The following is a 27,220-nucleotide window of genomic DNA, read 5'->3' on the forward strand; positions in this document are numbered from 1 at the left end:
AGAGAAAATGAAGTACATTTGAAGTACACAAAGAAGGGAAGAATTAAACTTTTTCACTCGCTCTTTTTAAAATTTCTCCCCTCTCTCCCTACCTCCCTCCTTAACCCCCCCCCTAATGATGCCATGACTAAAATGTTAATTACCTCTAAAAAGAGAAACGATTGTGAATATCAAACTGCAATTAGCATGCATCATCATCATCATTAGCGCCATTAGCCACAGCACAAGATGGAGGATTATTTACAGATTGCCAAAGAGCTCATCAAGTGCTTATTCCATGGCGGGTGATGTTTCATACGCAGAAGAATCATTCCTCCCCTCATTTGTGTAATAAATGTAGCTTAAGAAGCTAACTGCATCCCTGGTGTGCTACATAGCAATGAGGCCCTGTTAATGATACCTAAAAATGATGCCCAGCAAATATGAGGAAGTTCAGTCACAGGCCACACACACGCACACAAAAGTGCATGCACACACCACACACATACACACACACACAATTATGCACACACAAACGTGCACAAACACACACACACGTGCGCTTACACACACGCACACACACACGCATACACACACTTATACACACACAAACGTGCATACATACACGCACACGCGTGCACACACACACACACACACACACACACACACACACACACACACACACACACACACACACACACACACACACACACACACACACACACACACACACACACACACACACACACACACACACACACACACACACAAAAACGTGCATGCACACACACATACGTGCGCATACACATACACACACACACACACATACAATTGAATGCTTCTCATCTTTAACTCTCTCCTCTCCCTCTCAGATTCATACATATTCTGACACCGCAAATGTGTACACACTAGAAGCCGCCATCCCCCCTCAGTGAAACACATTCGCTGTGTGCCTACACACACATCTCTCTCTACAATGACATCATTAAAGTCAGGCTTTACTCTGTTGACCTTCTGCTGGCTCTGTCTCTCATTCTTTGTGCCCCCGGTGGGTCTATTCGAGCGCTGATTAAACTTGAATCCTTCCATAACTGTCAATTTTCTGATAACCTCACCTTAGCGCAGACAAATGGACTCTTGGAACCTCTCGGAGAGATGGACACAATGAAGTCATTATTCTCGCCTATCACACGTGCCCCCGCCCTCCTGCCCTCTCCCCACATTCTCTCCCCCTACCCCCACGCCTCCATTTTGGGCGCCAAATCTCTGCCTCTTATGGCTCTCATTGCACCATTGTGCTCCGAACACCAAAGGTCAATCTATACTCCAGCGGGGGGAATATCGTCGGGACAACCCCCGGTGAGCGCCTCGCGCCGCCATTCTACACGGGCTTCAATTATGCAATCTCATTGACTCATCCCCTCGCCGTCCGCTGACCTCCTTCACACACTGGCGGCTTAAGCTTGTTCTTAGAGCCTGCTGCCTTCAACCCCACGCCGTACACATGGCTCCGTGTGTCTGCGTGGGTCTCATACCCCCCACCGCCCCTCGCCCCCCCCGCCGCCTCCCTGTTTTTATCCCCGACTCCATCAACGCAGGACTTTGTGCTCCGCCAGCCGTCACCCAGTTGGCCCACATTTGCCGTCCCTCTGACTCTCTCGTAAGCCCAAAGCCCACCCAGTGCGACTCTCGCTTCATGTTTTGTCGCTTGACCCAAAAAAATATAAAATAGAATCACATTGTTTGGAACACTGCGCAAACGTAGCGGGGCTGTGTGTGTATTCCCCCGTGTGCTCTCGGCTTAACTCCGTCACACGCTCCCCTTTGCTCTCACCCATTGCTAGCACTCACTAACGGACCCTCTCGCTCTCCCGCTCGCTCACTACCTCCCTCTCGATCCCTCACCTTGCCGGGATTAACTTTGCTTTGGGCTTAACTCAGTCACACACTCCCTTTCATTCTCCCCATTGCTAGCACTCACTAATGAACACCTCTCTCTCTCTCTCTCTCTCTCTCTCTCTCTCTCTCTCTCTCTCTCTCTCTCTCTCTCTCTCTCTCTCTCTCTCTCTCTCTCTCTCTCTCTCTCTCTCTCTCTCTCTCTCTCTCTCACACTCTCTCTCTCTCACACTCTCTCTCTCTCTCACACTCTCTCTCTCTCACACTCTCTTTCTCTCTCTCATTGCCTCTCTTGCACTCAAACAAACACACACACAATCACCCACCAGACTGTGCCCTTGGTACCTGCCACCGGGCCTGCAGATCCAGGGATCCGTGTGGCTGTCAGTAGCCGCGTTTACATGGACACATCTATGCCGCATAGATTTCTATGCGGCATAGAAAATGGTCATGTATACGCCTCATTCGGAATACAATTATCTGTGCGGCATAGATTCTATGCCGCATAGAATAGGTGGTGTAGTCCGTTTTAAATCGCCATGTATACACTTATTCCGCATAGATTGGGGTTTAATTTAGAGCAGCCGCAGTAGTTCGCAATTGGTCCACTGAGCTCCGTCTGTACTTTTAAGCACACCGAACTTCACCGCTGTCAAGGAAAGTGGATTTATTGCCTGATTCACGTCTTTGTTATCACTCCGTAAAAGTAGTCCGGTAAGCGTGTCCGGTTGCTTAGCGACGGGACATGGCTGTTTATTAATGAGGTGTCCGCGCGCGTCCGAGATAACTGTAAATGAGTAGGCTACTACTAGTACTTTTGCAGGCTGAACGTTAAAACACCTCTTAACTTAGAGAGATGGCAGCTGCAGTAGTGCGCAATTGGACCTTCGAGGATTCCTGGTCACTAAATTCCCGTAAGACCACTCTCTCCCACCAGTCTTGGCTGCGGACTCGCATCCAAATTCCTCTTGTTTGCGGCGGCGCTTAGGGTAAATATAAAGATCTGACGAGAAATTGACGTTGCTGCGCTGTCCTCCTCCTTCTTAATTGAAGGAGCAGGCAGAGAAAAGCTCTCTCCTGCTGTGCTTTCATTAAAATCAAATTTAAAATTCCCGATAGTGATAAGACATCCATTATGTCGCCGCCGGTCCAGAGACGTGTCAGGTGTGCGCGAGAGACATAACGGACACTTTTGTTACTGCCATGTATACAGTACATTCGGAACACATTTTAGGAACAGATCTATGCCGCATAGAAATCTATGCGGCATAGATCTGCCATGTAAACGCGGCTAATGACTCCTCTAAAGGATCACAGCTGAGACTCTGTCTCTCTCTCTCTCTCTCTCTCTCTCTCTCTCTCCCTTCCCCCCCCTCCTTCTCCAGACCCCTTACCTTGCTGTACGAAAGAGCCGTAGACGAACCACATGGAGTTGTACAGGGTGGTGGAGGAGACGGCGCCCATGGGCAGGCGCGGGGGGTTCAGCCAGTTGAGCAGGTACACCAGGATGCCCACGAGCAGCACGGTGCCGGCGATGCAGGCCCACAGCGAGAGGTCAAAGGGCGCCAGGCAGGCGAACATGTCCACGGTGCGCTCCGCCTTGCGCAGCAGCACCCCCACCGAGTAGTCCATATAGCGCGTGGTGAAGTCCACCGCGCCCTCGCGCTCAGGGGTGATGGTGACCGCCGACAGGCCCACGTCGGCTCGCTGGCGGAGTTAGAAATATTTTTTATTCAAAAAAGAATTATTAACATTTTGGTTGTGATTTTTCGGGGAATTAGAAGGTTTTTTTGACATGGGATATGTATGCAATTGAAAATGTTAAAAAAAAAAGTCTAAATATTTTCAGGTTTAAACAGTAATGAAGTTCCTGTTCAGCAGTATTTTGGTCATATTCCTTGCATGGGTAACCTATTTAGTATAAGGTCCAAATGTGATTGTGATGTAGGAATATAAACAGAGCTACAGTTTTCCTGCATGGTTTCATTCACAGTTGTAAATCTCAAGACAATTGGGCATTTAATATGTGTCTCATTGTATCAAGGTTATCAAAACAATACAATATAGCCTATAAAAATTGTTTTGGTCATCCTGTATCCAGCAAAACAGCAGGGAGTACTCAAAGAGACACATTGGTTTCAAGAGAGCTTCATTGTGTCTTGAGGAGATTGCTAAAAGATTGCTATCTGAATCAGAAAAAGCTGGACTTCCATGAATTGCCTTCGGTCAAAACTGTTCCCATGTGAGAACCGAAAACAGATCAATAGTTGTTTTATTTATTTCCCATTCACTTAATGAAAAGAAGGTAAAGATATTCGTGCTGTCTATATTTCTGTACGGGGATGCATACACTTCGATTGGATGCTACACCTCCATATTAATGCTTTCAATTTTAGAGACGTACATTTTTGTTTTGTTTGCTGTGTCACATTCACTTTAAAGGGGACTTATTATACCACCAGGTGTGAGTGTGATTAGCCTTACAAGCCGTTTCGAAAATCTGCCTAATATGACATCACTAGTGGGTGTGTCCACCTAGATCTGTGCTGGATAGATCTATCTACCAGCCTACCCAGTGGACTGAAGTAAACATTGCTCATCTATCCAGCACAGATCTAGGTGGACACACCCACTAGTGATGTCATATTAGGCCGATTTTCGAAACGGCTTGTAAGGCTAATCACACTCACACCTGGTGGTATAATAAGTCCCCTTTAACTTGTCTTATGGCTTTGTAGCAATGCAATATGTTACTGCAAGATATGCAATACATTGCAGAAATAAAACAGGCAAAAATGCAAACAGATTCCCAATAAGGCCTGGGCTCAAATTGATCTTTGACACACCTAATACATAGGGCATTCTGTTGTGCCTTACTGCTGGGACCAAACTGGAAAAATCAACATGAATCAATGCCTTCCAGTCTGTCTATGTGCTTTTTGATAAGTAATTGGTTGTTTCCTAAATTTACCATTGATGGTATCATTCACCTAACCCACATGTTTCCTTTAGGACTGCTGTTTATCACAGTTTGTAGTTCTTAGTAAGTATTAGTGGATGGGCTTGTTTTGTCCTTACCTTAAAGACCAGTTCACCCATCAGGCCGTTCCACATGCCGTCAGGCTGGAGGCTGCCATACTTGTGGTCCGGAGCCACGAAAATCTCGTATTTGAACCCCAGGTAGTTGGCAAGTGCGTCCAGAACATCGATGGAAAACCCCTGGTACTTCTTTGGTTTCCCCAAAACATTCTCTGACACCATCACAAATGGCTCCTCCTACAAAACAAAAGTAAACCAATTAATGAACAGTCAAACAACCAATCAATTAACCAATAAAGCATTGAACAAAATCAATTCATCAAAAAATAATTTGGCAGCCTACCGATCCTTACATTTGTAAATGTGTGAGGAATGCATTGCAGTATGTTGTAAACATGGTAAAGACGAGTGGCGTTGGGAGAACAAAAAAGGGTCCAGTAATCCCTCTACTGTCTTTCTCGCTGTCTGTCACTGTCCTTTCTCTCCTTGCTTCCCTCTTCTCTCAAATAAAACCCTGTTCGAAGGCCGAAGGTTCCAGGCTCAATCTGTTCCTCCAATTTATGACGTCCTGTGTGTGCATTATTGACTTGATGCCAGCCGCACATTAAGCATATACACACACACACACACACACACACACACACACACACACACAGACACAGACACAGACTCAGCAACACAAAGTGAATGCATTTACCTGGCGGTCTCTAATTCTTGCTAGTTCCCACCGTTCAATAAGCTATTAGGCTAGAGCTGGACTTGCATGCCAAGGCCCAGTCTGGCTAGGAGCATCCATCCATCAAAGCAAGGGCACCCACTATACAACACATGCACGGACAGAAACACGCATAAACGCACGCGCGCGCGCACACACACACACACACACACACACACACACACACACACACACACACACACACACACACACACACACACACACACACACACACACACACACACACACACACACACACACACACACACACACACACCTTGTTATTGGGACACACTAAGACCTGCTGCTCAACAGAAGCAAGCATGAATCCTGCATTTGCTCATGCTTGAACCTACTTTATCAACGTATATAACATTTCAAATAACACATATATTGCTGAGTTCAGCGTGTTGTATTTAGTAAAAAAAAAATCATTCACTTCCAGCCCTTAGCTCGGGTGTTACTCACTGGGATCATATCTAACTAAGAGCCCAGCCTCCTTGATTCGTTCTTTCCGTCTCATTTCCTCGTAACCCAACACCCCCTTTTCTTTTCGGGGTCCTCCTGTGCTTCATTGATTACCTCCATTTACCCTGTGTCTGGTACAGGGAACCAAACTCGAGGGCACACACACACACACACACACACACACGCACACGCACACACACACACACACACCAAGTGCTCCATTGTACACACACACACACAGACACAAACACACACAAAACTACACAAACACACACAAACATACAGGGAAAAAAGTGTTCCCACGCCCACGTCAGGCAGGGAGTTTCAGCTCCGCCGTCTCACATACAAACGGCACAGCAGGAAATCAATAGCAGGCCAGGAACTGCATGTACACACCATGCTGGGTGTGCGTGGGAGCCTGTGGCTGTGTGTGTTTGTCGTGCGTGTACATGTTGTATGTTATGGGTCGGAGGGGGGGGGGGGGGGGGGGGGGGGGCTAATTGTGCACAGTGTTCAGTGCAGCTACGATACGGCCAGATAAATGCATTGTCTGTAAATATAACACTAACTGAAGCCCTTCTATTTCTCCGCTTTTTATTTCATCTTGCCATTCTCTCCATTTCTGTCTGTGCATTTCCCTGTTGTAATTTTCATCTTTTTCGAAAGCCGCACTTTTGGCTCGCCCTGAAACATATGATATTAATGTCCTCCTCTCCTGTCAAGCCCCTTTTGTTTCACTCCTTGTTCACTGCTTCTGGCCTATTCATCCGCCTTCATTGCAAACGCATAGTTTTTGGCAATGCTGCAGCCAGCATTGCCATTTATTCTCTCTCATTCTCTATCTCTCTCACCCCCCTCTGTCTCCCGTATTTCCCCATTTTCTTCCACCTCCTCGTACTCCTGTCCTCCCCATTACAGAAGTTGCAGTGTCTCCTCTTCTGCGGGAATACAGCGATGTGCCCGGCTGTTGCGTACACATGAGCTGGACTCTGAATGGATGGATGCTATCTGGACATTTCTCCATAGACTGTGCAGATATGCTAGAAATGGGGATAATAGAATAACTTTGCCTGCTTTTGCCTTGCGTTTTCCTTAATTATTATAATTCATTCCACCTAAGAAATCCTGCCTGGTTGGCATTTATGGGAATAAGGAAAAAGGGGAGGGAGAAGTCCACATGTCTATCATTTGGTAGTGGAGATATGTTAGTTTGAAGTCAACACGTCCATGCCTTGGAAGTCAAGACATTTTTACGGATCAACGGAAAAGAAAAATTCAGTCAGGAGGACTCCCCTTTAACGAGACTTACATTTAATCAAGATTCAAACTGCCCAGTCTCAGTCAATCAGTATAGCCTATTACCTAACAATTGACAGGTCAGCAGAAGTCCTGCTGTGTGCTGTTTCTGCACTTCATTTATTCGCAAAACCCTCTTAAGCCCCAAGGCCTGCACATCTTAGACGGTATTTGACCGGGAACAGTAAACAAAGGACCTTAACTCTAATCTCTCCACATTCAAAACATGCACGGAAAATCTGCGGAGCTCAAACTCAACGTGCTGGTCCTGGAGACAGAGCTGTCTATTCTACTGCCCCATTGTTCCGCCTCACACAGTCCGCCATGAGAATAATGGACATGCAAGGGAACCTCTGTATCATCTATTTAACCAATCAATGCCCTGGCTCTGTCAAGATCAATGGCTGAGAGTTATTGGCCCTAACAGCCCAGTGATTTCATTGCCAATTAACCAATCGATAAATATGCAATGAGCAACAATCTGGCTGATGGGGTGGATCGAATGTTCACTTATTAATGCTTAGTGGTATTTTTGGATCCTCACAGGCGCCACCATGAATGTGTAATGGGTGTGCACGTGGCATCTACGTGCACGATCTCCAGTACTTTGTGGCATAGAGAGCTAGCACACATGATGGGGAGCCAAACGGTGGGTGCATCAGAAGGAGAGAGCCCTAGAAAAGAAAACCTCTTCTAATGGCTCCTGTGGCAAGATATCTGAAACACATGCACATAAACAAGTACACCTTGAGTGCATTCGAAACAATGTCTTCTAACGACCGTTTCAAACACGGAAAATGATATTCCGTGGGGGCAACAGTGTGTGCTTTTTATTCCTAAGAACCTCCATAAAAGAATAGACTTAGGCATAGGCAAATATCGTTGAAAACACTTATAAATGCACACACATACAGGCACAAAAACAAACACACATACACACAAATAAAAAGTAGAGGCAAAGGAAAAGACAGAATGAGAAAGTTAATGGAGGACTGATTAGACGAGTCATAATTATTAACTATGACTAATTAAAAAATGACTAATCCTTTTTGAAAATGTTCCCTGAAATTAAAAAAACAAATATGCAGAACATATGTTATGGAAGATTTTAAACATATTATAAAAAAAAGTTCAGATAAAATATAAAACAAAAGCAAGACCTGTCCAAGAAACCAAAGCAGTGTCTCTGTCTGGTATTTATCTCTGCTTTCTCACATGTCGGTCTCTACTAGATAGATCTGTATCCACCATATTTTCTCTGTCCCTACTTTCTCCTATCTCTAGTATACGTTATCTATCTTGAATATATCTTCTCCGTCCTAACTATCTGTGTTTCATAAATCTTATATCTATTACGATATATCTTCTTAGTCTCATATTTCTTCTTTAAATGTCTACATTGTCTTCTCACTATCTGTATCTATCTTCTCTACATCTGCTGTCTATCACTTTTTTTTCTCTGACACATCTGTTCTCTATCTCTAATACATCTATTCTCTCTCTATCTCATCTACATCTGCTCTCTACATATTTTCTCTATCTCTAATGTATCTCCTCTCTATCTCTTATACATCTGCTCTCGATCTCTCCTATATCTACTCTCTCTCTAGATAATGTATTTTCTCCATATGTGTAATATTTATGCTTGCTATCTGTTCTCTCTCTCTCTAATATATCGGCTTTCTTTCTGGGATATATCCCTCTATCGGTGCCTTTCTCTTCAAAGGGAAGGATATGAAGAATTTACCACGGTGAACCTTTAATGCACTCATGAGAGTCACTCAAATGGATGCTGTGGGAGAGACATAGCGAGAGCTGGGGCTTCACTCTCATACACACCACCCTTCCTTCCCCAGTTCCTGAATCACACACTAATGAGATTATAGCCTGGTTTGTTAGATAGATTATCTTGTTTTCATTCATGTGGTGGTTGCTCTTAGCTTTCTTTAGCTGTGTTGGTTGGTAGCCGGTATTACAGCCAGTGTAACACAGAGGAATGGAGGGCGACTTGAGTCCTTTCTGGTCAGCTACATTCTGACCAGCCCAATCCATTCATCTATGGTCCTCTTACAATAACCTGATTTATTTATTATCCAGATCGTTCCCCATCCCTCCTTTGCCCATATTAATTCAGACATATCCACCCCAGTAGCGGTGATCTCTCGGTATTCTGCCACGAGTGCATATAATAATAATAATAATAATACATTTAATTTAGAGGCGCCTTTCAAGACACCCAAGGTCACCTTACAGAGCATATAGTCATCATTCAAAACTATGTAAAACAGACTAGGAATAAAAGGAAAACAGAGGTTAAACATGAAGAATAATAATAATTAATAACACTCAAAGACGCCTAAAGTGAAGGGGGGACCTCACTAACCACCACCAATATTGGTGGATATATATATATCATATATATATATATATATATGATATAGAGATACACTTGATATAGGTGCCATGTTCCCACTTTGCAACTAGTGTAGTCATAACACTACATTTGATTGAGTGCTGTGCAAAAAAAATAAAATATGAAAAGACACCCTGACAAAGGCAGACAGCGAGAGGGACGGAGGGAACATTACGTCCAAACAAATGGGCCCATTAAAAATCCTACCTTCGAAAAAAAACAAAAAAAATGTTGGGTTTGTCTCAGGTCATTTCTGGGGACATGGCACGTTGCCCGACTGGCGTGCACCTAATGAAATCACACGGAGCAGCGTGGCCTCAGAACGCCAGCGGGGAGGTCACACACTCACCAGCACCGTGACAACGCGCAGCACCACTCCCCGCATGTTGTTCTCCAGCTTCCTGTCCGACAGCGTTCCGTTCAGACCGTGAACCGGGTCCCATGTCGCCAGCTGTAAAACACACACAAACGCACACATGCACACGCACACACACACATACACAAACAAAACACACAGAGTAGAAAATAGAAATTAAGGTATGCAGTTAGACATCTTCAATGAACCCTTTGTTCTTTTTTTTTTAAGAAAGATAAATGGGGGCTTTGGTCTTGAGGGGGCAGGGGGTGCATTTCTGTGATCAAACCAGCGCTGACTTTTCATGACTGCTTGGCTGCAATCTAAGCATGAGACGCCTGCTGCCAGGGTTTATACGATTGCATCACACCCTTCCTCAGGACAAGTTTGTTTTGAGGTCCCAAACCAAGTCTGGCTGCCACTGAACTGACGCCTTCAGCTTTCAATGAAATATTGTTTGTAGCTTCAAAGATCAGACTTGGTGGATTTGCCTTTCGAGAAGTTGACAAACAATATCAAGTACATGAATACTCGTTTTATCTTTCCTTCTCTCTCTCTTTGACACTAGCGCTCTATATACACATACTGCAGACACATTCACTCAATTCTCTATTTCGTTGCATTGTAATGTGTTATTGTTATTAACGCCTGAAGGGGGAGCTGTGGAGCTAGGATATACAGGATTTCATCAAACTAAAACCAAGAGAACAAGCAGAGGATGCTCCTTCCCACTCACACACGCGCACCCACACATGCAAACATTCTCTCTCACACACACACACCCTCACACACAAACCCCCCCCCCACACACACAGACATATTCCTTTATAGAATTCACAAAAAGGTATGTTTAATCCTTTTTTTCTTTGAAGTCCATTTGTCAGAAGATAAACCTGCTAACCTTTACTTCAGGAATCAAAAGCCTTTACTCCTGTAATTGTTCAACTTTTGTTGTGCTGTTCTTTCAGACTCTCCCTGGCGAAATCTCTCTATCTGACAATCTCTCCTTCTCTCTCACACTCCTTGGGAGAAACTACTCCTTACATTGGAACAAATCATAGCTATTGTGTGTTATGTTCCTGTTTCATTTAAAGCATCCATTGTGGGCAAATATGTGGATACTTAACCTTGCTCTCTACATTTCATAATAGATAAAAGATAGAAGGTAGGGATCAAAATGAAGAACCTAAGGTCTTAAGGCAGGAAGACAGACCTATACAGAGAGATATACATACAGAGCACGGCCATGCACACAGACGAACGGACCCACAGACAGAGAGACGGTCATACAGATGGACAGACAAACAAACCCAAACATAGACAGAGAGACGGATGTGCGAATAGCAGACATGAAGTACATACAGACAGACAGACGGATGGTTGGACAGACTGGACAGGCTGGCTAACTGTCTGTTTGTATGTCCGTTTGTCGGTTTGTATTCTGACAGATAGACAGACAGACGGACAGACACACTGAAACACAGACGGCGGATTGAAGGTTGAGTCTAACACAGTCGCTGTCCTTAAGTGCTTCTAAGGAAACCTGTGATAGTATTATCGATGGCACATTAGCGGTGTGTGTCCCTGTGGGCCACAGATACGGTAGTGGCGCCGTCATAGCGTGACCTCTACGTGGGCTTACAGCCTTTACAGCCAACACACAAGGGTAAGGGGGGGACAGACAGACAGACAGGCACACATGCACACACACACATACATACATCAATACATGCATGCACACAACCACAGCAATCAACACAAACACACTCATCCATAATAACGTACCCAATGTATACTATAAACACAACTAGCCTTGGAGGATGCCAATTCCACGTTGAACACTGTCCTGGTCTGTGCAGCACTAAACACAATTTACATTCACCCTGATACAATGAGTTGATAAGGATAAGAACCATGCCTTATTAATCTACAGAGAATTACCATGAACAGCAACAAGAGAGGGCATTACCTGTTATTAAACGTGATTGGCAGCCAAGGACAAACCACTGCAACTATTATTCTCCTTGAGCAAGGCATTTACAACTTGGAGTCTCCTCTGCAACAGAGCGTCCTTCTAACGGAGGGACAGAAGGCAGCCAAGGCTCCTCTCTCGGCAATCTGTCAAACGTTCATCAGTCACCGTCAAAGCTATCGGTTCATCTGGTGGCCTTGTCAAGTCCCTACACTGAGTTCCTACAGAAATGGTCTCACAAATCAGACTTTAGGTTTCATATTTAAAGTACGATTGCAGACTAGCTCAAACATCGGGGAACGGGGTATATCTGTTTCTTTCACTTCGTATTTGTTCTAACCAATCATGTTGCTGGAGGGGGCGATCTGCAACCGCATAATTGGCAAACACAAACTCGGCCAACAGTAGCAAGCTGTAAAAAAGTGTCCGTAAAGGTGTCCAATAACACTGCATAGACTGGCCACTATAGAAACACACTTATTCAAATTCCCTTCTTCATCCAACTTCATCCACTCGCACAAATTAGGTTTATTCGGGAGGATATCTCCGTAACGAAGGAGGGAACAAGACGTAACTCCTCCCCTAGCAGTTCCTGGGTTGTGTCCCATTTCCTCCACAGAAGTTCTGCTATTAGTGGGACTGCTGAATCCAAGATAACAGCAAACATAATATGCAAATAGAGAGACATGAACAATGGGTAGAGAGAGCGAGTATTTCGTGTTTGGCAATTACATGAATCCATTCAAACCTCATGAGGACAGAGCAAGGGAAGAGAGTAGAATGACAATGATTACCGGGAACAATTAAAGAAAAACAAAACTTATGGACTGCAATATTTCATCATAATGGGTTATGGTAACTTATCAAAATATTTATTCCATATGGATTCTGTTTGTTTACAACCAGGTTTATTTGTGTGGCTGTAAATGCGTGTGTGGTTTGGTGTGTGAATGTGTCTGTGTGCTGCATAGCTGTGTGTGTGTTTGCGTGAACAGTCTGCATTTATGCATGATCAGAACCCTAAAATGGCCGTCCTGACTATGAGAGAACCCACTCTCGGCGCTTATCTTCACAGCGCCAGAAAAAAGCCCATTTTCCTGCTGATAGTACGAAATGGGTCTGCCTAGCTAGGGGTGTGCATGTGAATGTGTGAGTGTATGTGTGTATATGTGTGTGCGCGCGTGTGTGTGTGTGTGTGTGTGTGTGTGTGTGTGTGTGTGTGTGTGTGTGTGTGTGTGTGTGTGTGTGTGTGTGTGTGTGTGTGTGTGTGTGTGTGTGTGTGTGTGTGTGTGTGTGTGTTTGTGTTTGTGAGTGTGAGTGTGAATCACTGTGCCTGGCTGGCTATTTACTTTGCCATCCCAGGACCTTGAGACACTGTTATTTGCTTCAAATAATACCTTGAGTCCTATCAGTCTGGAGCTAGCGGCTATGCCTTATACTTCACGTTGCCCATCATCATAACCCCTCTCTGCACCGCACCCCTTTTTGATGGACAATGAACCAGGAAGTAGAAGTGGTCAATCATAGGACACACTCCATAATGAAGTTTGAGGCATCCCTGGGCTAGGGGTAGCCACACCAATATAAGACACACACGTGCACGCCACATGCACAAACACACACACACACACACACACACACACACACACACACACACACACACACACACACACACACACACACACACACACACACACACACACACACACACACACACACACACGGAGCACACTAGGTACACAAACAAGATACAAACAAAAAGTACACACACACACACACACACACACACACACACACAAAGTAAACACACACACAGAATAACCGAAGCTCAACCCAATCAACACGGACCAGTGAACTCTATCAAGCAGCCCTGCTATGCTCCGATATGCTAAGCTAACTGAGATCATAAAGGCCAAACACAAACACACACACAAGCTCCCATCTCCTGTGGCTAACCACCAGTGAGGTGTAAATAGCTGTAGCGCTTTGTCTGGCCATGCTAACGCTAACTCGAGGGGGCTAAAGTAGCGGGGCGTCATGCTCAGTTTCAGAAGAAATCCCAGGGCCAGAAAACAATATTGCTTCGGTTACTGAGAGAGTATATGTTAGGCATCAAAGTGACATGATCACAGTGTCATTTCTTAACCTTGCATTATATTTATTTATAAATCTTTAATTATTGTTTCAAATTATAGGATGCTCCCTGGAGCCTATATAGCCTCATAACAACTCGCTAGATAATGAAAAGAAAGATTGACTTGGCCGTGGCACATATGGAGGCGGGAGCGGCATGGAAAGAATATATTACCGTAACTGACATACCGGTGATGCATTGAAAAAACATGCATTAAAGATGTATGGTGATATATTGGGATCAAAGGGTAGAATGCTTATCGTATGGTACAGTATGGCAGAAATCCCGTCAAGGAAGATCATGCAAGGAAGATCATGTTGGACCCCTCCCACCCCGGACATATACTCTTTGAAACACTCCCCTCCGGTAAGAGGTTGAGGTCGGTCTAGACTCTAGACCAAAACCTCCCGCCACAAAAACAGTTTCTTCCCGTCTGCAACTGGCCTCATCAACAACGGCCCCGGACCCCCACTAACACTGACACGCTTCCCCGTCAACACCCACAGTCATCTGCCTATGATGACAACAAGTTTTGCACTACTTTCACCATGCACAATTGTACATATATTCTTATCTTATCTTATCTTATTATCTTATTACGGTGCATATGTATATGTATATGTGCATATGTATATAGAGTATCTCTATTTATTATTTTTTATTTACTCTTATCTTTTTAAGTACTTATTATTCAATACTTGCTTTATTGTTTATTGTTTACTGTTTGTTTGTTAAGATCTCGCGCAACGAATACGAATACCAAGACAAATTCCTAATATGTGTAAATGTATTTGGCAATAAACCTTTTCTGATTCTGATTCTGATTATTGCTGATGTATTGTTTACGGTAAAAAGTCTGTCAACCAGATTTTTGAAAAAACAAACACAAAACAAAAGCGCAGGCACACAGTGAGCAAACAAAAGGGTTTTAACTGGTTCCCTCCCTCCTTTACTATAGCTTCGCTGTTCTTGTCAAGTTCAACCAGCATGACAGCCAAAGACAAGATAATTCTCTGTGTTGTGTAAGTAATTCTACACGTTAATAATAACATGGCTCTCAGGGGGAGGGGGGGGGGGGGGGGGGGGGGGGGGGGAAGCAAGCGCCAGGGTATCAAACGGATATCCAAACAAACAATAATTGTCATTTGTGAATAATTTATTCAGGCCCCACTCAGCAGCAGCTGTTGTCATATGCTGAGGTGATGGTAAGGATTTATATATAAAACACCAACAAGCAAGGTATAGCATTCTTTTTGAGAAGTTTGGTATTAACTATCGACGCATCCATTTAGTTCCTCACTTTGCCTCCAGTTAGGGTTCTGTAAGCACTAAGCTGTAAGTCAATAGCAGAGTCATGGCACACAAGTGCCATGACTCTGCTATTGACAGGCCAACACACACACACACACACACACACACACACACACACACACGCACACACACACAGGCACACACACACAGTTTTGTCAATGAAGTCTCTGAGGTATACTCCTGCAACACAACAACATAAGTAAATACTAATTTGACCGCAACCCAGAAAAGGTACAAACGATACACACACACACACTGGGCAACACCTAGCAACACAACCTAATGGACCATACTGCATCCTCTAGCTCCTCCATTTTATTGGCCCAAACAGAGTAAAATCACAATCAATGACAGGCGACATTTTGTAACCGCACTAGCTGGCAAAACTGCATGCAGCAGCAGCAGCAACAGCAGCAATAATTGGTTAGCATCCCGGGATAAATTCTCCAGATAGGGGCCGTTAGCTGGCTACCACAGCTACACCGTCCCTGAAAGGTATATCTGTGTACGTATTCCTTACCTGACAACCCCCCCCCCCCCCCCCTCCCAGAGGTACACAGATAGTGGGCTGCACCAGTGGGATGGGGGTGGGGGAGCATTCATGCTGGATCCCCCCACCAGCAGCCTCTCAGAGAGTGACAAAGAGAGAGAGAGACAGAGAGAGAGAGAGAGAGAGAGAGAGACACACACACACACCAAGGCTTTTCCAGGCTGCAGCGTATCAAATTAGAAGTGAAAGCTACAGGAAATGTCTCCTGTTTTTATCTTTTCTTTTCATTCCTTTCCAACAGCTGATGCCAAAACATTTCCCAGCCCCCTCGCTATTGTAGATGATCCGTCATTTTTCTCCCCGCTTCGTTTTTTTTGTTCACTTAAAAAGTTTCCCGCCTCCCATACATCTCTCTATCTGCCTGGGCGTTATGAAACAGTAATGTGATTGGCTGTCAGGCAAACTCCTGAGCAAGTTCAGATCGTACTGTCGCTCCCTGTCTCCTGGTCCCGCTCTCGCTTCCTACCTTTTCCCCTCCCCTCGCCTCGTGCCTCAACCTCCTTATTTTGCTAAATAGTTACATGGCTGTCAGTTGAATCAGGACACTAGAGACTCTGTAGCCGTCCTGCCCAGTCTCTCCGCTCCCTTCCTCATCGCATTACCTCCGTTCACCTCCCCTCCATTCACCAGTTCAAAGTTCAAAAAATATAGCCCCGTATACCTCCTACCTCCCTCTTACTTACACCTCCTACTTCCCCCCTTCTTATACCTCCTACTTCCCCCTACTTACACCTCCTACTTCCCCCCTTCTTATACCTCCTACTTCCCCCTACTTATACTTCCTACTTCCCCCCTACTTATGAATCCTACTTTCCCCTACCTATACTTAACAATTACCCCCCCCCACACACACACACTTCTACTTAATGCTTCCACCTTACTTATACTTCCTACATACAATGTCTACTTCGGCTATTCGGCTGTGTTGTTTGCATTAACATTTCAATACTTCCCAGTCAATACAATAGATTTGGTCTGACTGTCTCCTGAGATCAGGTCTCTAAAGAGACGGAGGGGGCTAATCAGCTCACTCAGGGCTCCAAAGCTGTCCTCAAGGACATAAAGTGCTTTCCTAGATGACCGTCTTCACATTTTATCTCCTCATATCACGGCGTGAAAAAAAAGTTTCCAACCTTTGAAAGAGTGAACTCGTTGTCTCTCCTCCTTGTCACCCAACTAGCGCGGAGCTGTCCGTCCTCGTTTGGTTTAACTTTTAATGCCTTGCAAAACCTTTTTAGTTCTGTGTCACTCATTATAATTCCACAAGTGTGTTTCCAAGTTACAAACCTCGACGCCCGTCTTTGACTTGGGTACTCTTCGCCTGACTCGTTTGGCTGAGAGCCAGTGTGTGTGTATATTGCATTTTGCAGTAGATGTAGAATGTAAATGAAAATAACAAGGCGGGGCTTAACTTTGTTGAGGGAGCTGATTGGCACCCAATTAGCAGATCTTTCCAATCACAGCAGCAGAATTCAATCTGTACCCTTTACATGGCTGCATTGGAACTCGTTTTAAATACGGTTTACCTCTGGTAACTGTGAGTACCTCAAAGTTTACAGGCCCTGCTCGCATCAGGAATATCGGTTCTGTAGACTATAGTGGGGTAGAATATCTGTCTATCAAGTTTCGACATGTGCACATGTCATGCAGGCACACACACACACACACACTTTGTTTTCTTTCTTTGGAACTTTTTCTTCCTACACAGAAAAAGTAACGTTATTTTCCCTTTGTCTACAAGGTAGCATAATAATACACACACACACACACACACACACACACACACACACACACACACACACACACACACACACACACACACACACACACACACACACACACACACACACACACACACACACACACACACACACACACAGATCTCTCTATCTCACACATACCAGCATATGCACAAACACACATACACATGCCATTCACACACAGACAAACATGCATACACACACACACAGACAAAACGTTCAGATCCCCCAATGAAACGCCCTAGAGATAACACTCAATAAACACTATCACTTTAACAGCAAGCTCTCTCATGATTTCCCAGCTGAACTGCAAGCTGTTTTATCACCTGCTTAGGCTCTTGTATCAAGCTGCGTGTGTGTGCGCGCATGTGTGTGGGTGTATTATCATTATTCTTACCCCATTCTATGCCAAGTGGGGAAATCTTCAATGTGTCTCATTCAATTGTGGACACTTGTCCACAAATTTCTTAATTAGTTGTGTTAAACAGAAAGAGATAATTACAATATAATTATTTTGTTTTGGGCATTTTCTATCTTAATAAGATAAGAGTATAATTTTTTAATTATAACATAACAAATGAAAAGTATAATTAATCTTAGTCATTAGAGCTACCTTGTAGACAAAGGGAAAATAACGTTACTTTTTCTGTGTAGGAAGAAAAAGTTCCAAAGAAAGAAAACAAAGGCCTGTTATTATAAACCTATGTTTTTACACCATGGCCTGGATGAACACTCGATTTTGATATATATATTTATTTTTTTTGCTGTTTATTAACTTTCGATAATCACACGGGTATGACCAGTCGGATATGACCTAGTCACTGTGAAGATGGATTGCTGGTTCACTGATACGATGGTATCAGCTTATATGGTTTTCGACAACTCAATTTAACAATTAAATATAGCCCAAAACGTGGAATTATGAGAATATTTAACTTCCTAAACTATTCGCAACTACTTTTAAGATTAAGCTAACCAAAGCACTATTTTATCATTTTGGTTAATGTCCTCATGTTTGGCTGAAGAAACTTGGATGAGATTACGTTTAAAAAGCTTTCCGTTGCCAGGTAGTTTATCGATCCCTCTCTATTTACTGGGGTAATAAGATAACTTCTGCATTCCATATGAATCCTGTGTTAACTTAATGGGTGGCATGCCTTAGTAAGAACCATAGATTGTCCGGTCGTATCATCTGTGTTTCTAGCAACACAACAAATACTCAAAGTTAAAAGTTTTGATTTTAAGACACCTTTATCAACACCCTTATACAATTATGATTTGCAAGGAGCCATGGCATAAGTGGGATAATCCATAACACGGAGTGTGTTTATTGACAAATACTAAACCTCTGGGTTCTTAGCCCCCGCAAAAGGCATTATTTTCCACCCACCTTGTGGTGGAATATCTGTGGACTCTCTTCTTATTCCTAGTGTAATAGTTCCACATCGTTCTCCTTTTTTGTCAAAGCATTACTGCCTTCGTAACTTTCACTAGCATAGTCCTGACCGTCTCTGCACTCGCTTATTATTCATTTCCTTCTACAGTCCGGCCATGCCAACAATCACACAAAGGGCAGCAGCGAGGGCAGCGCACCACCACAACACTAAGGCGCAATCTTCTGCAGCACAGATTGGCCAGCCGCCACCCCCCACGCCCCCGTTGGCCCCTTCAGACACATGCGCACACACACACACACACACACAGACACAGACACACACACAGACACACAGACAGACACACAGACACACACACACACACACACACACACACACACACACACACACAGGCCAACACAGAGAGCAAACTGTACCAGGGCTGAGATGCGGATACAGAGGGACGGGGGAGGAGAAAAGAGAGAGGGGTAATGAAGATTGAAAGAGGGAGTGCGAGAGAGACGGGAGAACTAACATAACCGACTCGTGAAAAAAGAGTTGTTTATCATGGATGGATGGCTGGACGGACAGACAGGCAGACCGATAAGATCGGCAGGCTCCCTGTTGTTCTATTCTGATTGTCTGTCTCCTGCTCTGCTCCTCTGCTTCCCAGATTCCTCTGCAGAGGGCCTGTGATCCGTGCACCTGGAGGGGTTAATGGACTTGCAGGCTAGGCCGGTCGAGGCGCCTCTCTTGAGGCTCCTATCTCTCTCTCTTGTCTCCCGGGGAGCGACAGAGAGCAGCCATTTTGAATCTGCGGTTTTGTAAGTGCTGCATGTGTCCATCTCTACTTCTGTGTCACACGGCCAAAAATACAACTAATAAAAAAGGCTCTGTGTATACAAGTGAACAGAGGAGCATCGAAGCGTGCATCTGTGTGTACAGGCTGATGTGTTCATTTGCAGGCTCGTTTATTTGAATAACCCAGCATGCAATCACACACACTCACACACATAAGTACACTTTCAAAGTTATACTTAAACCTAGATATGTGCAAATTTACAGACTCCTGCAGTCTCTCTCTCTCTCTCTCTCTCACACATATACACAAACACACACGCACACGCGCGCGCACACACACACACACACACACACACGCACACACATACATACACACACACACACACACACACACACACACACACACACTAAACTCTTAAATCTTGGGGGACTGTTAAAGTTAATCCAACACAGCCGGAATAATCTTAATCCACTAAATCCTAGAGGGTTATGAATAATATATAAGCATATATGTAATGTGTGAATTATACATGGATATGGTGCTGGAGATTAATGTCATTAAGATTGCAATGTTTTTCCAAAACATGAGACTTTATGGATTCTCAAATTCACTGGGAGTTTGATATGCTGCAGAACTGCTTGCGAATTAAACTTCTGCCTCTAAATGATGGAGCATGTGCTTTACCAAATTGGGCATATCAACCAATGCACTGGTCATATCCTTTTCCAAGTCTTAACAGCTCAAAATAGGATTGCCAAAGTGCGGCGGCCAGGAAATAAACACTTTGGCTTCAATAAAAATGTGTATATGTACATAATTGACTCGCTGGTTGATGTGATTGCGGCTCCATATGGTTAGTCCTGAGAAAAACGATGTGAAGCAGTGATCTAGGAAATATATTCATATAGATTAACATATACATCTTATCAATCGGACATTATCATGAGTTAATCACCGATAAGGGTCTCTCAAGACAATCCAACTTGCAGTGGGTAAAATACAGGTTAATTTCACACACACTCACTAAACTACCCACAAAGGGCTTAAAGTCGCTGTAAGCGATGCCGTCATCTTGGCTAACTTCCTGTGCGATGTTGCAGTAAGCACTCCCCTCCCTCCAGCCCAAGTCTCCATAAATGCTTGTCGTGCATGCCTCATGTCTCTTCTCCCTGGCAGCCTTCTCTTCTTCTTTCTTATGTACGGCTCTTTATTTTATTTTGCTTGCCATGTTGGGTAAGCCGTTCCTGGGAGTGCAGGAATCGGTAGCTTCGCCTGTTCCACCATTGTCAGTCAACACTGAAATCCTGCTCCATGCCTGCCTGTGAACACCTCTTTGTGGAGAGCTCTCTCCTGATTTGATAAAGTGGGAATAGAATACCAGAAAATGTGTTTTCTGTTGACTGCCGAGCGCGGGGACTGGGGGAGGCTTGTTACTGACCAAACACTCAATATCAGGGATGGTTGTCGGAACATGGAGCTATTTAACACTTACAGTGCCTTTAATAAAATACATCATTATAAAAAACACTTTTTATTGTGTGGTGTGTTGAAGGTTTTCATTGTTATTCTTGAAATAAAAAGCTGATTAGGAAATTATCCTTGCGCAAACACATTTAAATATAATGTGTTTAATGTCCCACATAATACACTAATACAAAATAACACAAATCTCCCGCAGGTGAGATATGGCTTTGTTCTGTCTTGATTGGGTTTGGACTTCAGACCTATTACTCTTCTTCACAAAGACGTGGACAACTGTGCTAAATATGCATATGAATCAAAACATAACTGAACCTTTCATTAGCTTTTATCTCCATTGCCACTCAACCCCAGAACATGGTAATCAGTCCTAGAAATCAAAGCCATGGCAAAGGCGTGAACCTGCTTTAATTAATGGTCCAATTTCACAAAACTGAAGAGCAGTCAGCTTAGCGCTTTTGTTAAGTATACACAGTGATGTAAGCTTAAAAACAAACTAACCCTTCCTTCTTTAGTAGAGGGGTCCTCGTGCACAGCCCGATATAAACATATATCACAACCCGGAGCGAGCCAAGAGCAGAGGACCCATCCAGCCAGAAAAATCATTCGACCATTGTTTGACCCCCACTGCAAGACAGCCGAGACGTTTAGCTAGCAGGAGAACCAGTCGGTGAGTCAGAGAGACAGGCAAGACGTGGGCAGACAGTAAGTATGATCTAAAGTCTCAGCTGTGATCCTGTAGAGGAGTCACTGACAGCCACATGGATCCCTGGATCTGCAGGCCCGGTGGCAGGTACCAAGGGCACAGTCTGGTGGGTGATTGTGTCTGTGTGTGTGTTTGTGTGTTTGTGTGAGTGCAAGAGGCAAGAGAGGCAATGAGAGAGAGAGAGAGAGAGAGAGAGAGAGAGAGAGAGAGAGAGAGAGAGAGATTGGTATATTGACCGTGTATGGTCAGTTGTGAAGGCCAATCTGAAGGGAACGAAAACTTGGCACCCTTCAGATTCTCAGTTGTCTAACACCCCCAACACTCACATGCCCTTTCCCGGGCAGAAACACACACACACAAACACACACACACACGCACGCACACGCACACGCACACAGCTATCACCCATCAATCGGAGCCTTGCCGCTCAGAGATCAGCGAGCTGTCTGAGGGCTGCTATGTCTGAAAGCTGTGGTTTGGTTGCATTTGCATATCCCTTGACCTCTCGCACCGAGCATACTGTCACTGTCATATGCTCGCCACACACACACACACACACACACACACACACACAAAACCATCATCTTATTTAAGATAATAATGCATTGATCGTTGGATTAGCGGTTCACCAAACACACACACACACACACACACACACACACACACACACACACACACACACACACACACACACACACACACACACACACACACACACACACACACACACACACACACACACACACACACACACACACACACACAGCTGATATCCATAGCTGGAACTACACTCAAAATAAATATAAAACCACCTCTGTGCGATAAGAAGATATTGGAGGAAAACAAGGTAGCGGGTGACTAATCTAGTGTAGAGAAGTATTTCCACCTCCTCACACAGAACAGCAGTTTGGTTTATCGTTACCATTCTGGAGAGGCTCTTCCCCCCCGTGCCTGTCCCCCGCCTGCCTAAAGCCTCAACATCTACTTCATCTAATACGTACTTTAATGTGCACCGACATGGTTAGATAGGCAGTTGTTACCAAAGCCGTGTAACCAATCTTGAGAAAAACACATTTTCCCTGGATAAAAACAACAACAACAACAACCATAGAGTCTTGTCTTCCCAGGAAGAAGTGCAATCTATTTTTGAAAATCGGTCTGAGCTTTTGATTCTACGGCAGAAAGATAGATTGACGATCAACATGTTGACTAGTCAATGATGTGTGACTTTCGACATATTCTGGACTTGTCTGCAAGTTTCTTTGTTTTTTTGCGAGCTTATGTTTAATTTATTCTGGCATACGCGTCTGGACCCCCGCCTGTTCCGAATGACGGCCAGCAGATCGGGCCTTGGTCGGGCCAATCACAACCATTTAACAAATACGGGGCGGGGTTTGAGCCCTATGGGTTGCTTTTCGTTCGTTGCTCTGATTGGTTGTAGTTCGATCCAATTGTGTCCGGATACCTTTTGGTGTGCACCCATGAATTACAGCAGAATTACAAAAATGATGAGATGTTACTGGCTAAAAGCAACCTTTTTCTGTTGTAAACAAAAAAGAAAACAGTCACAGAAGTAGTTGCAAAGTACCTACACATACATATAACTATATAAACCTTCTTCGCACTTTCATTTTTCTTGCCTTTGGTAGGCCTACTCCACTCCCTCAGAAAGGCACTCTATTTTCGATCCTAATCATCATGATCCTCCCACCCTAATGTGTCAACCAGTGTAACGGTGTTGTGTAACAGTGAACTCACAAATAACTATGGAAGTAGCTTAGCAAGAGAAGTTGAGACGAGAGACAATAGTAGGGTTAGAGAGAGAGGCAGAGACAGAGAGAGAGAGAGCGTGAGATAGAGAGAATGAGAGGCTACACCTAATAGCGAATTGCGCAGGGGTCAGTTTGGGTAAACGGGCCGCTAAGCCCTGGAGGAGTTGGGTAAATACGTAGGAGAAGAGTGACGGGCTAATCCTCCAGCTCAACCGCGGTCTGGGAAGACAGGGGAGCCAGGAAACAATTTCAATAGTAGAGGTACGTCTGAGTGTGTCTGTGTGTGTGTGTGTGTGTGTGTGTGTATGTGTGAGAGATCTTTATGTGGCTGAGAGACGTGCTGAGTTTACCCAAGGCCGGACCATCATGCCGGGACCTGCCTGAGCTGTTTTTTATTTTTGACGGTTGAAGTGTGACCAGTTGTTACAGTCCACTGGGTGAGCTGGAAGGCAGGTCTATCAATCCATTAATCGATCTGGTTGGACACTCCCAAGTGTGATGTCACTATCGGTTAGTATATCGGATAGAGTTGGCAAGTAATGGCTTGTCAACATCACACCTAGCCTGGTCCTACCATTTTACAGAGAGTCTGGACCTACTCAATTGACAAACGTTAACTTACTTGAAGGCGGGTGTCTGTTGAAGTTTATAACTATTGGATCTGCCCAGTGCCACTCTGGATCTGCCATAACCAATCGCTAACGTTTGGCCGGGAATCACGTTGCGTGCAGGCTGTAAACAAACCAAAAACTGTGCGTAAAGATGTCCGTCAACGAGAGCTGACTATAACGTCATTGATCTCAGCCACTCCCTCTGTTCGCTGATTGGACGCAGACAATTTTAACGGAGAAAACCCACTAACATACCGCAGACCCAGACCTAGTACTGAAGGGAAATTCAAATTGAGTGGAAGTACTTAGGCGGGCAGAGCCAGGCTACATCACACCTGGTTAGGGGTGTGAAGATTCTCCCAGCTCACGATTCGATACACCATATTGGGTTCATGATTCGATATTATAATGATATTTTGAGCAAAACTTGAATGAAGAAAATGTATGACTGAAAAAATATTGTCGTTCATTTAAAGACACAAAATATGCAAAACAATGCCATTAGCCCTATATTTCCATTTCTTATGAAATTGTAAACAAGATGTGTTATAGTAACATGGTATAGACTTAAAATCTTGTCATAAATGGTCATAAACAAAAAGTTTTTTTAGTCTATTCATTTTTAAGTGCAAAGGTATGTCCTTAAATAAAGTATGAAAAAAACGTTATTTATATCGCAAACCATTTTTTCGTCTCAACAATGCATTTTGTCACGTTTTAATATCGCGATATTTCGTGGCACAAAATTCCGTCACAACCCTACACATGGTGGATCATAAAGGACCACATTGGTCCCACACAAGCTTTGTGGGCCACGATCACCCAAGGGGCCCTATTTTAACGATCTGAAACGCAAGTGTGAAGCGTAAAACGGAAGTAGCTTTGTGGGCGGGGCTCTGCCGCTGTGTCTGCTTCTATACCAGCAGATATATGACTCTTGCGCCCGACGCAAACATAAAAAGGGTTGCCCTGAAGTAGCCTAATTACCCGTAGGTGTGATTTGGGCGTAACGTGAAATAAACCAATGAGAGTGCCATCTCCCATCCCCTTTAAGAGCCATGAGCGTATTTGAACCTGACGAGTTGATATTTTAACAGCACGTTTGCAGTCTCCGATGAGACAGATGCATGACCACATGAATTTCAAACTTCGGCCTAATTCACACATGGAATAGCGTTTTCGTCTACAACTTCCGAAATACTGTGTCGTCATGTAAATTGCGGCAAAGAAAACCTAACATACACATATGATATGCAGTCCTGTGGCCGCAACTGTGGCTCTATTTAATGATATGCGGCAATGCATTAAAACACATAATTTCTTACCAGTATTGTATAGCCTTCATTATTGTTATCGACTTGTGTTCCTAATATGCGTGTGTCCCCCCGCTAGTGTACTTTGCCATGGACTATATTATGCGTCACGTGTTTAGTTTGCGTGTGTTTAAACAGATGGCTGCACACACGCACGCCTGCATTCATTCATTCTTTTTAACACTCACCTGCGGTGAAAAGATGTTTTCTCATGATCAAATACTCATTAATCCTAAAAGTTATGGGCTTGTACACGATGTCTGTGTCAAGAAAATATGTGTTTGCTGTACATTGTTTGCAGATGCATTGATTTAAATACAACTTATTACCGCTGTATCAGCTGTTATTTCCCCAATAATTTTACCAACTTTATCATATACCCTAAAACGAGATTTTGTTTTGGGATACGCTGGGATAAAGCCTACTTTGCCCGAGTTTATCATTACTGTTATTATTTTAAGGCATAGCCTACTACAGTGTTCATTCATGCAGCCCCTATGAAAAAAATAAAAAAATAATAATTGCAGTTCCGACCTTTCATGGTATGTCAAAATAGCAACACCAACTGCACTATCCGCTAGTGCACTTAGACCAGGTATTTGGCGGTCAGTTGCGCAACTGCTTTATCGATCTGTAAGATAGCACAATGTATCATTTGCGCCGGAACACGCCTCTGCTTTTCGCCAACACGCCTCTCAGGGCGCAAGTTTAGTGGCGCAGGTTTGCTGCAGGGGAAAATTGGCATTGCGCCGGGTGCAAACTAGCGATACATGCGTCGGTGTAGAAAGTCAATTGCGCTGGATGCAAGATAGGGCCCATAATGTTGCTGTACCCTCATCTAGTCTGAGTACTGTTAAGTGAAGAAGGGTCTTACAAAAGTGGATTACCCAGGCCTGGTCTAACATCTACACTGGATAGCTTGTAGTTTACACATATCCTCCCAACAGCTACAAAACTAGTATCCCCATCCAATCCATGCATTCCTCAAAAGACAAGAAACTATCTCTGTATGCACTTCATATTTTGGCAATGGAATAAACAGGATCCGATACCTGAACTGGCCGGACAGCCTTCAGCCTATTGTAGGAGAAAAGCCATGGAAAACCTGCTGAATAAATGGTTTGAAATTGGATTGATATAGTGGGTGTGGTCATGGGCATCCGGCCCACCGTGTGGGAAGAAGAGAGGCAGATATTTAAAGCAGCGTCCGTGCTGTGGCTGGTTTCAGATGCATCACTAGTGATTTCAGTGTGAACATGATGATCCACAGCGGCAG

The 27,220-nt window shown here is 44.1% G+C and overlaps 1 protein-coding gene across 1 annotated transcript in view; it reads right to left on the reverse strand.

The window, feature by feature from the left end:
- The window catches only part of grid2 (glutamate receptor, ionotropic, delta 2), a 362,174-nt gene that overhangs the window by 47,861 nt on the left and 287,093 nt on the right, over window positions 1-27,220 (reverse strand). Inside the window, exons 9-11 of the mRNA XM_060054677.1 lie at window positions 10,156-10,257; window positions 4,954-5,151; window positions 3,270-3,582 (exon numbers count right to left, since the gene is read on the reverse strand). Coding sequence (XP_059910660.1) covers window positions 3,270-3,582; window positions 4,954-5,151; window positions 10,156-10,257 — 613 coding nt within the window. The remainder of the gene's footprint in view (window positions 1-3,269; window positions 3,583-4,953; window positions 5,152-10,155; window positions 10,258-27,220) is intronic.

Source organism: Gadus macrocephalus, chromosome 6, assembly GCF_031168955.1.
Source record: "Gadus macrocephalus chromosome 6, ASM3116895v1".
Taxonomy (NCBI): Eukaryota; Metazoa; Chordata; class Actinopteri; order Gadiformes; family Gadidae; genus Gadus; species Gadus macrocephalus.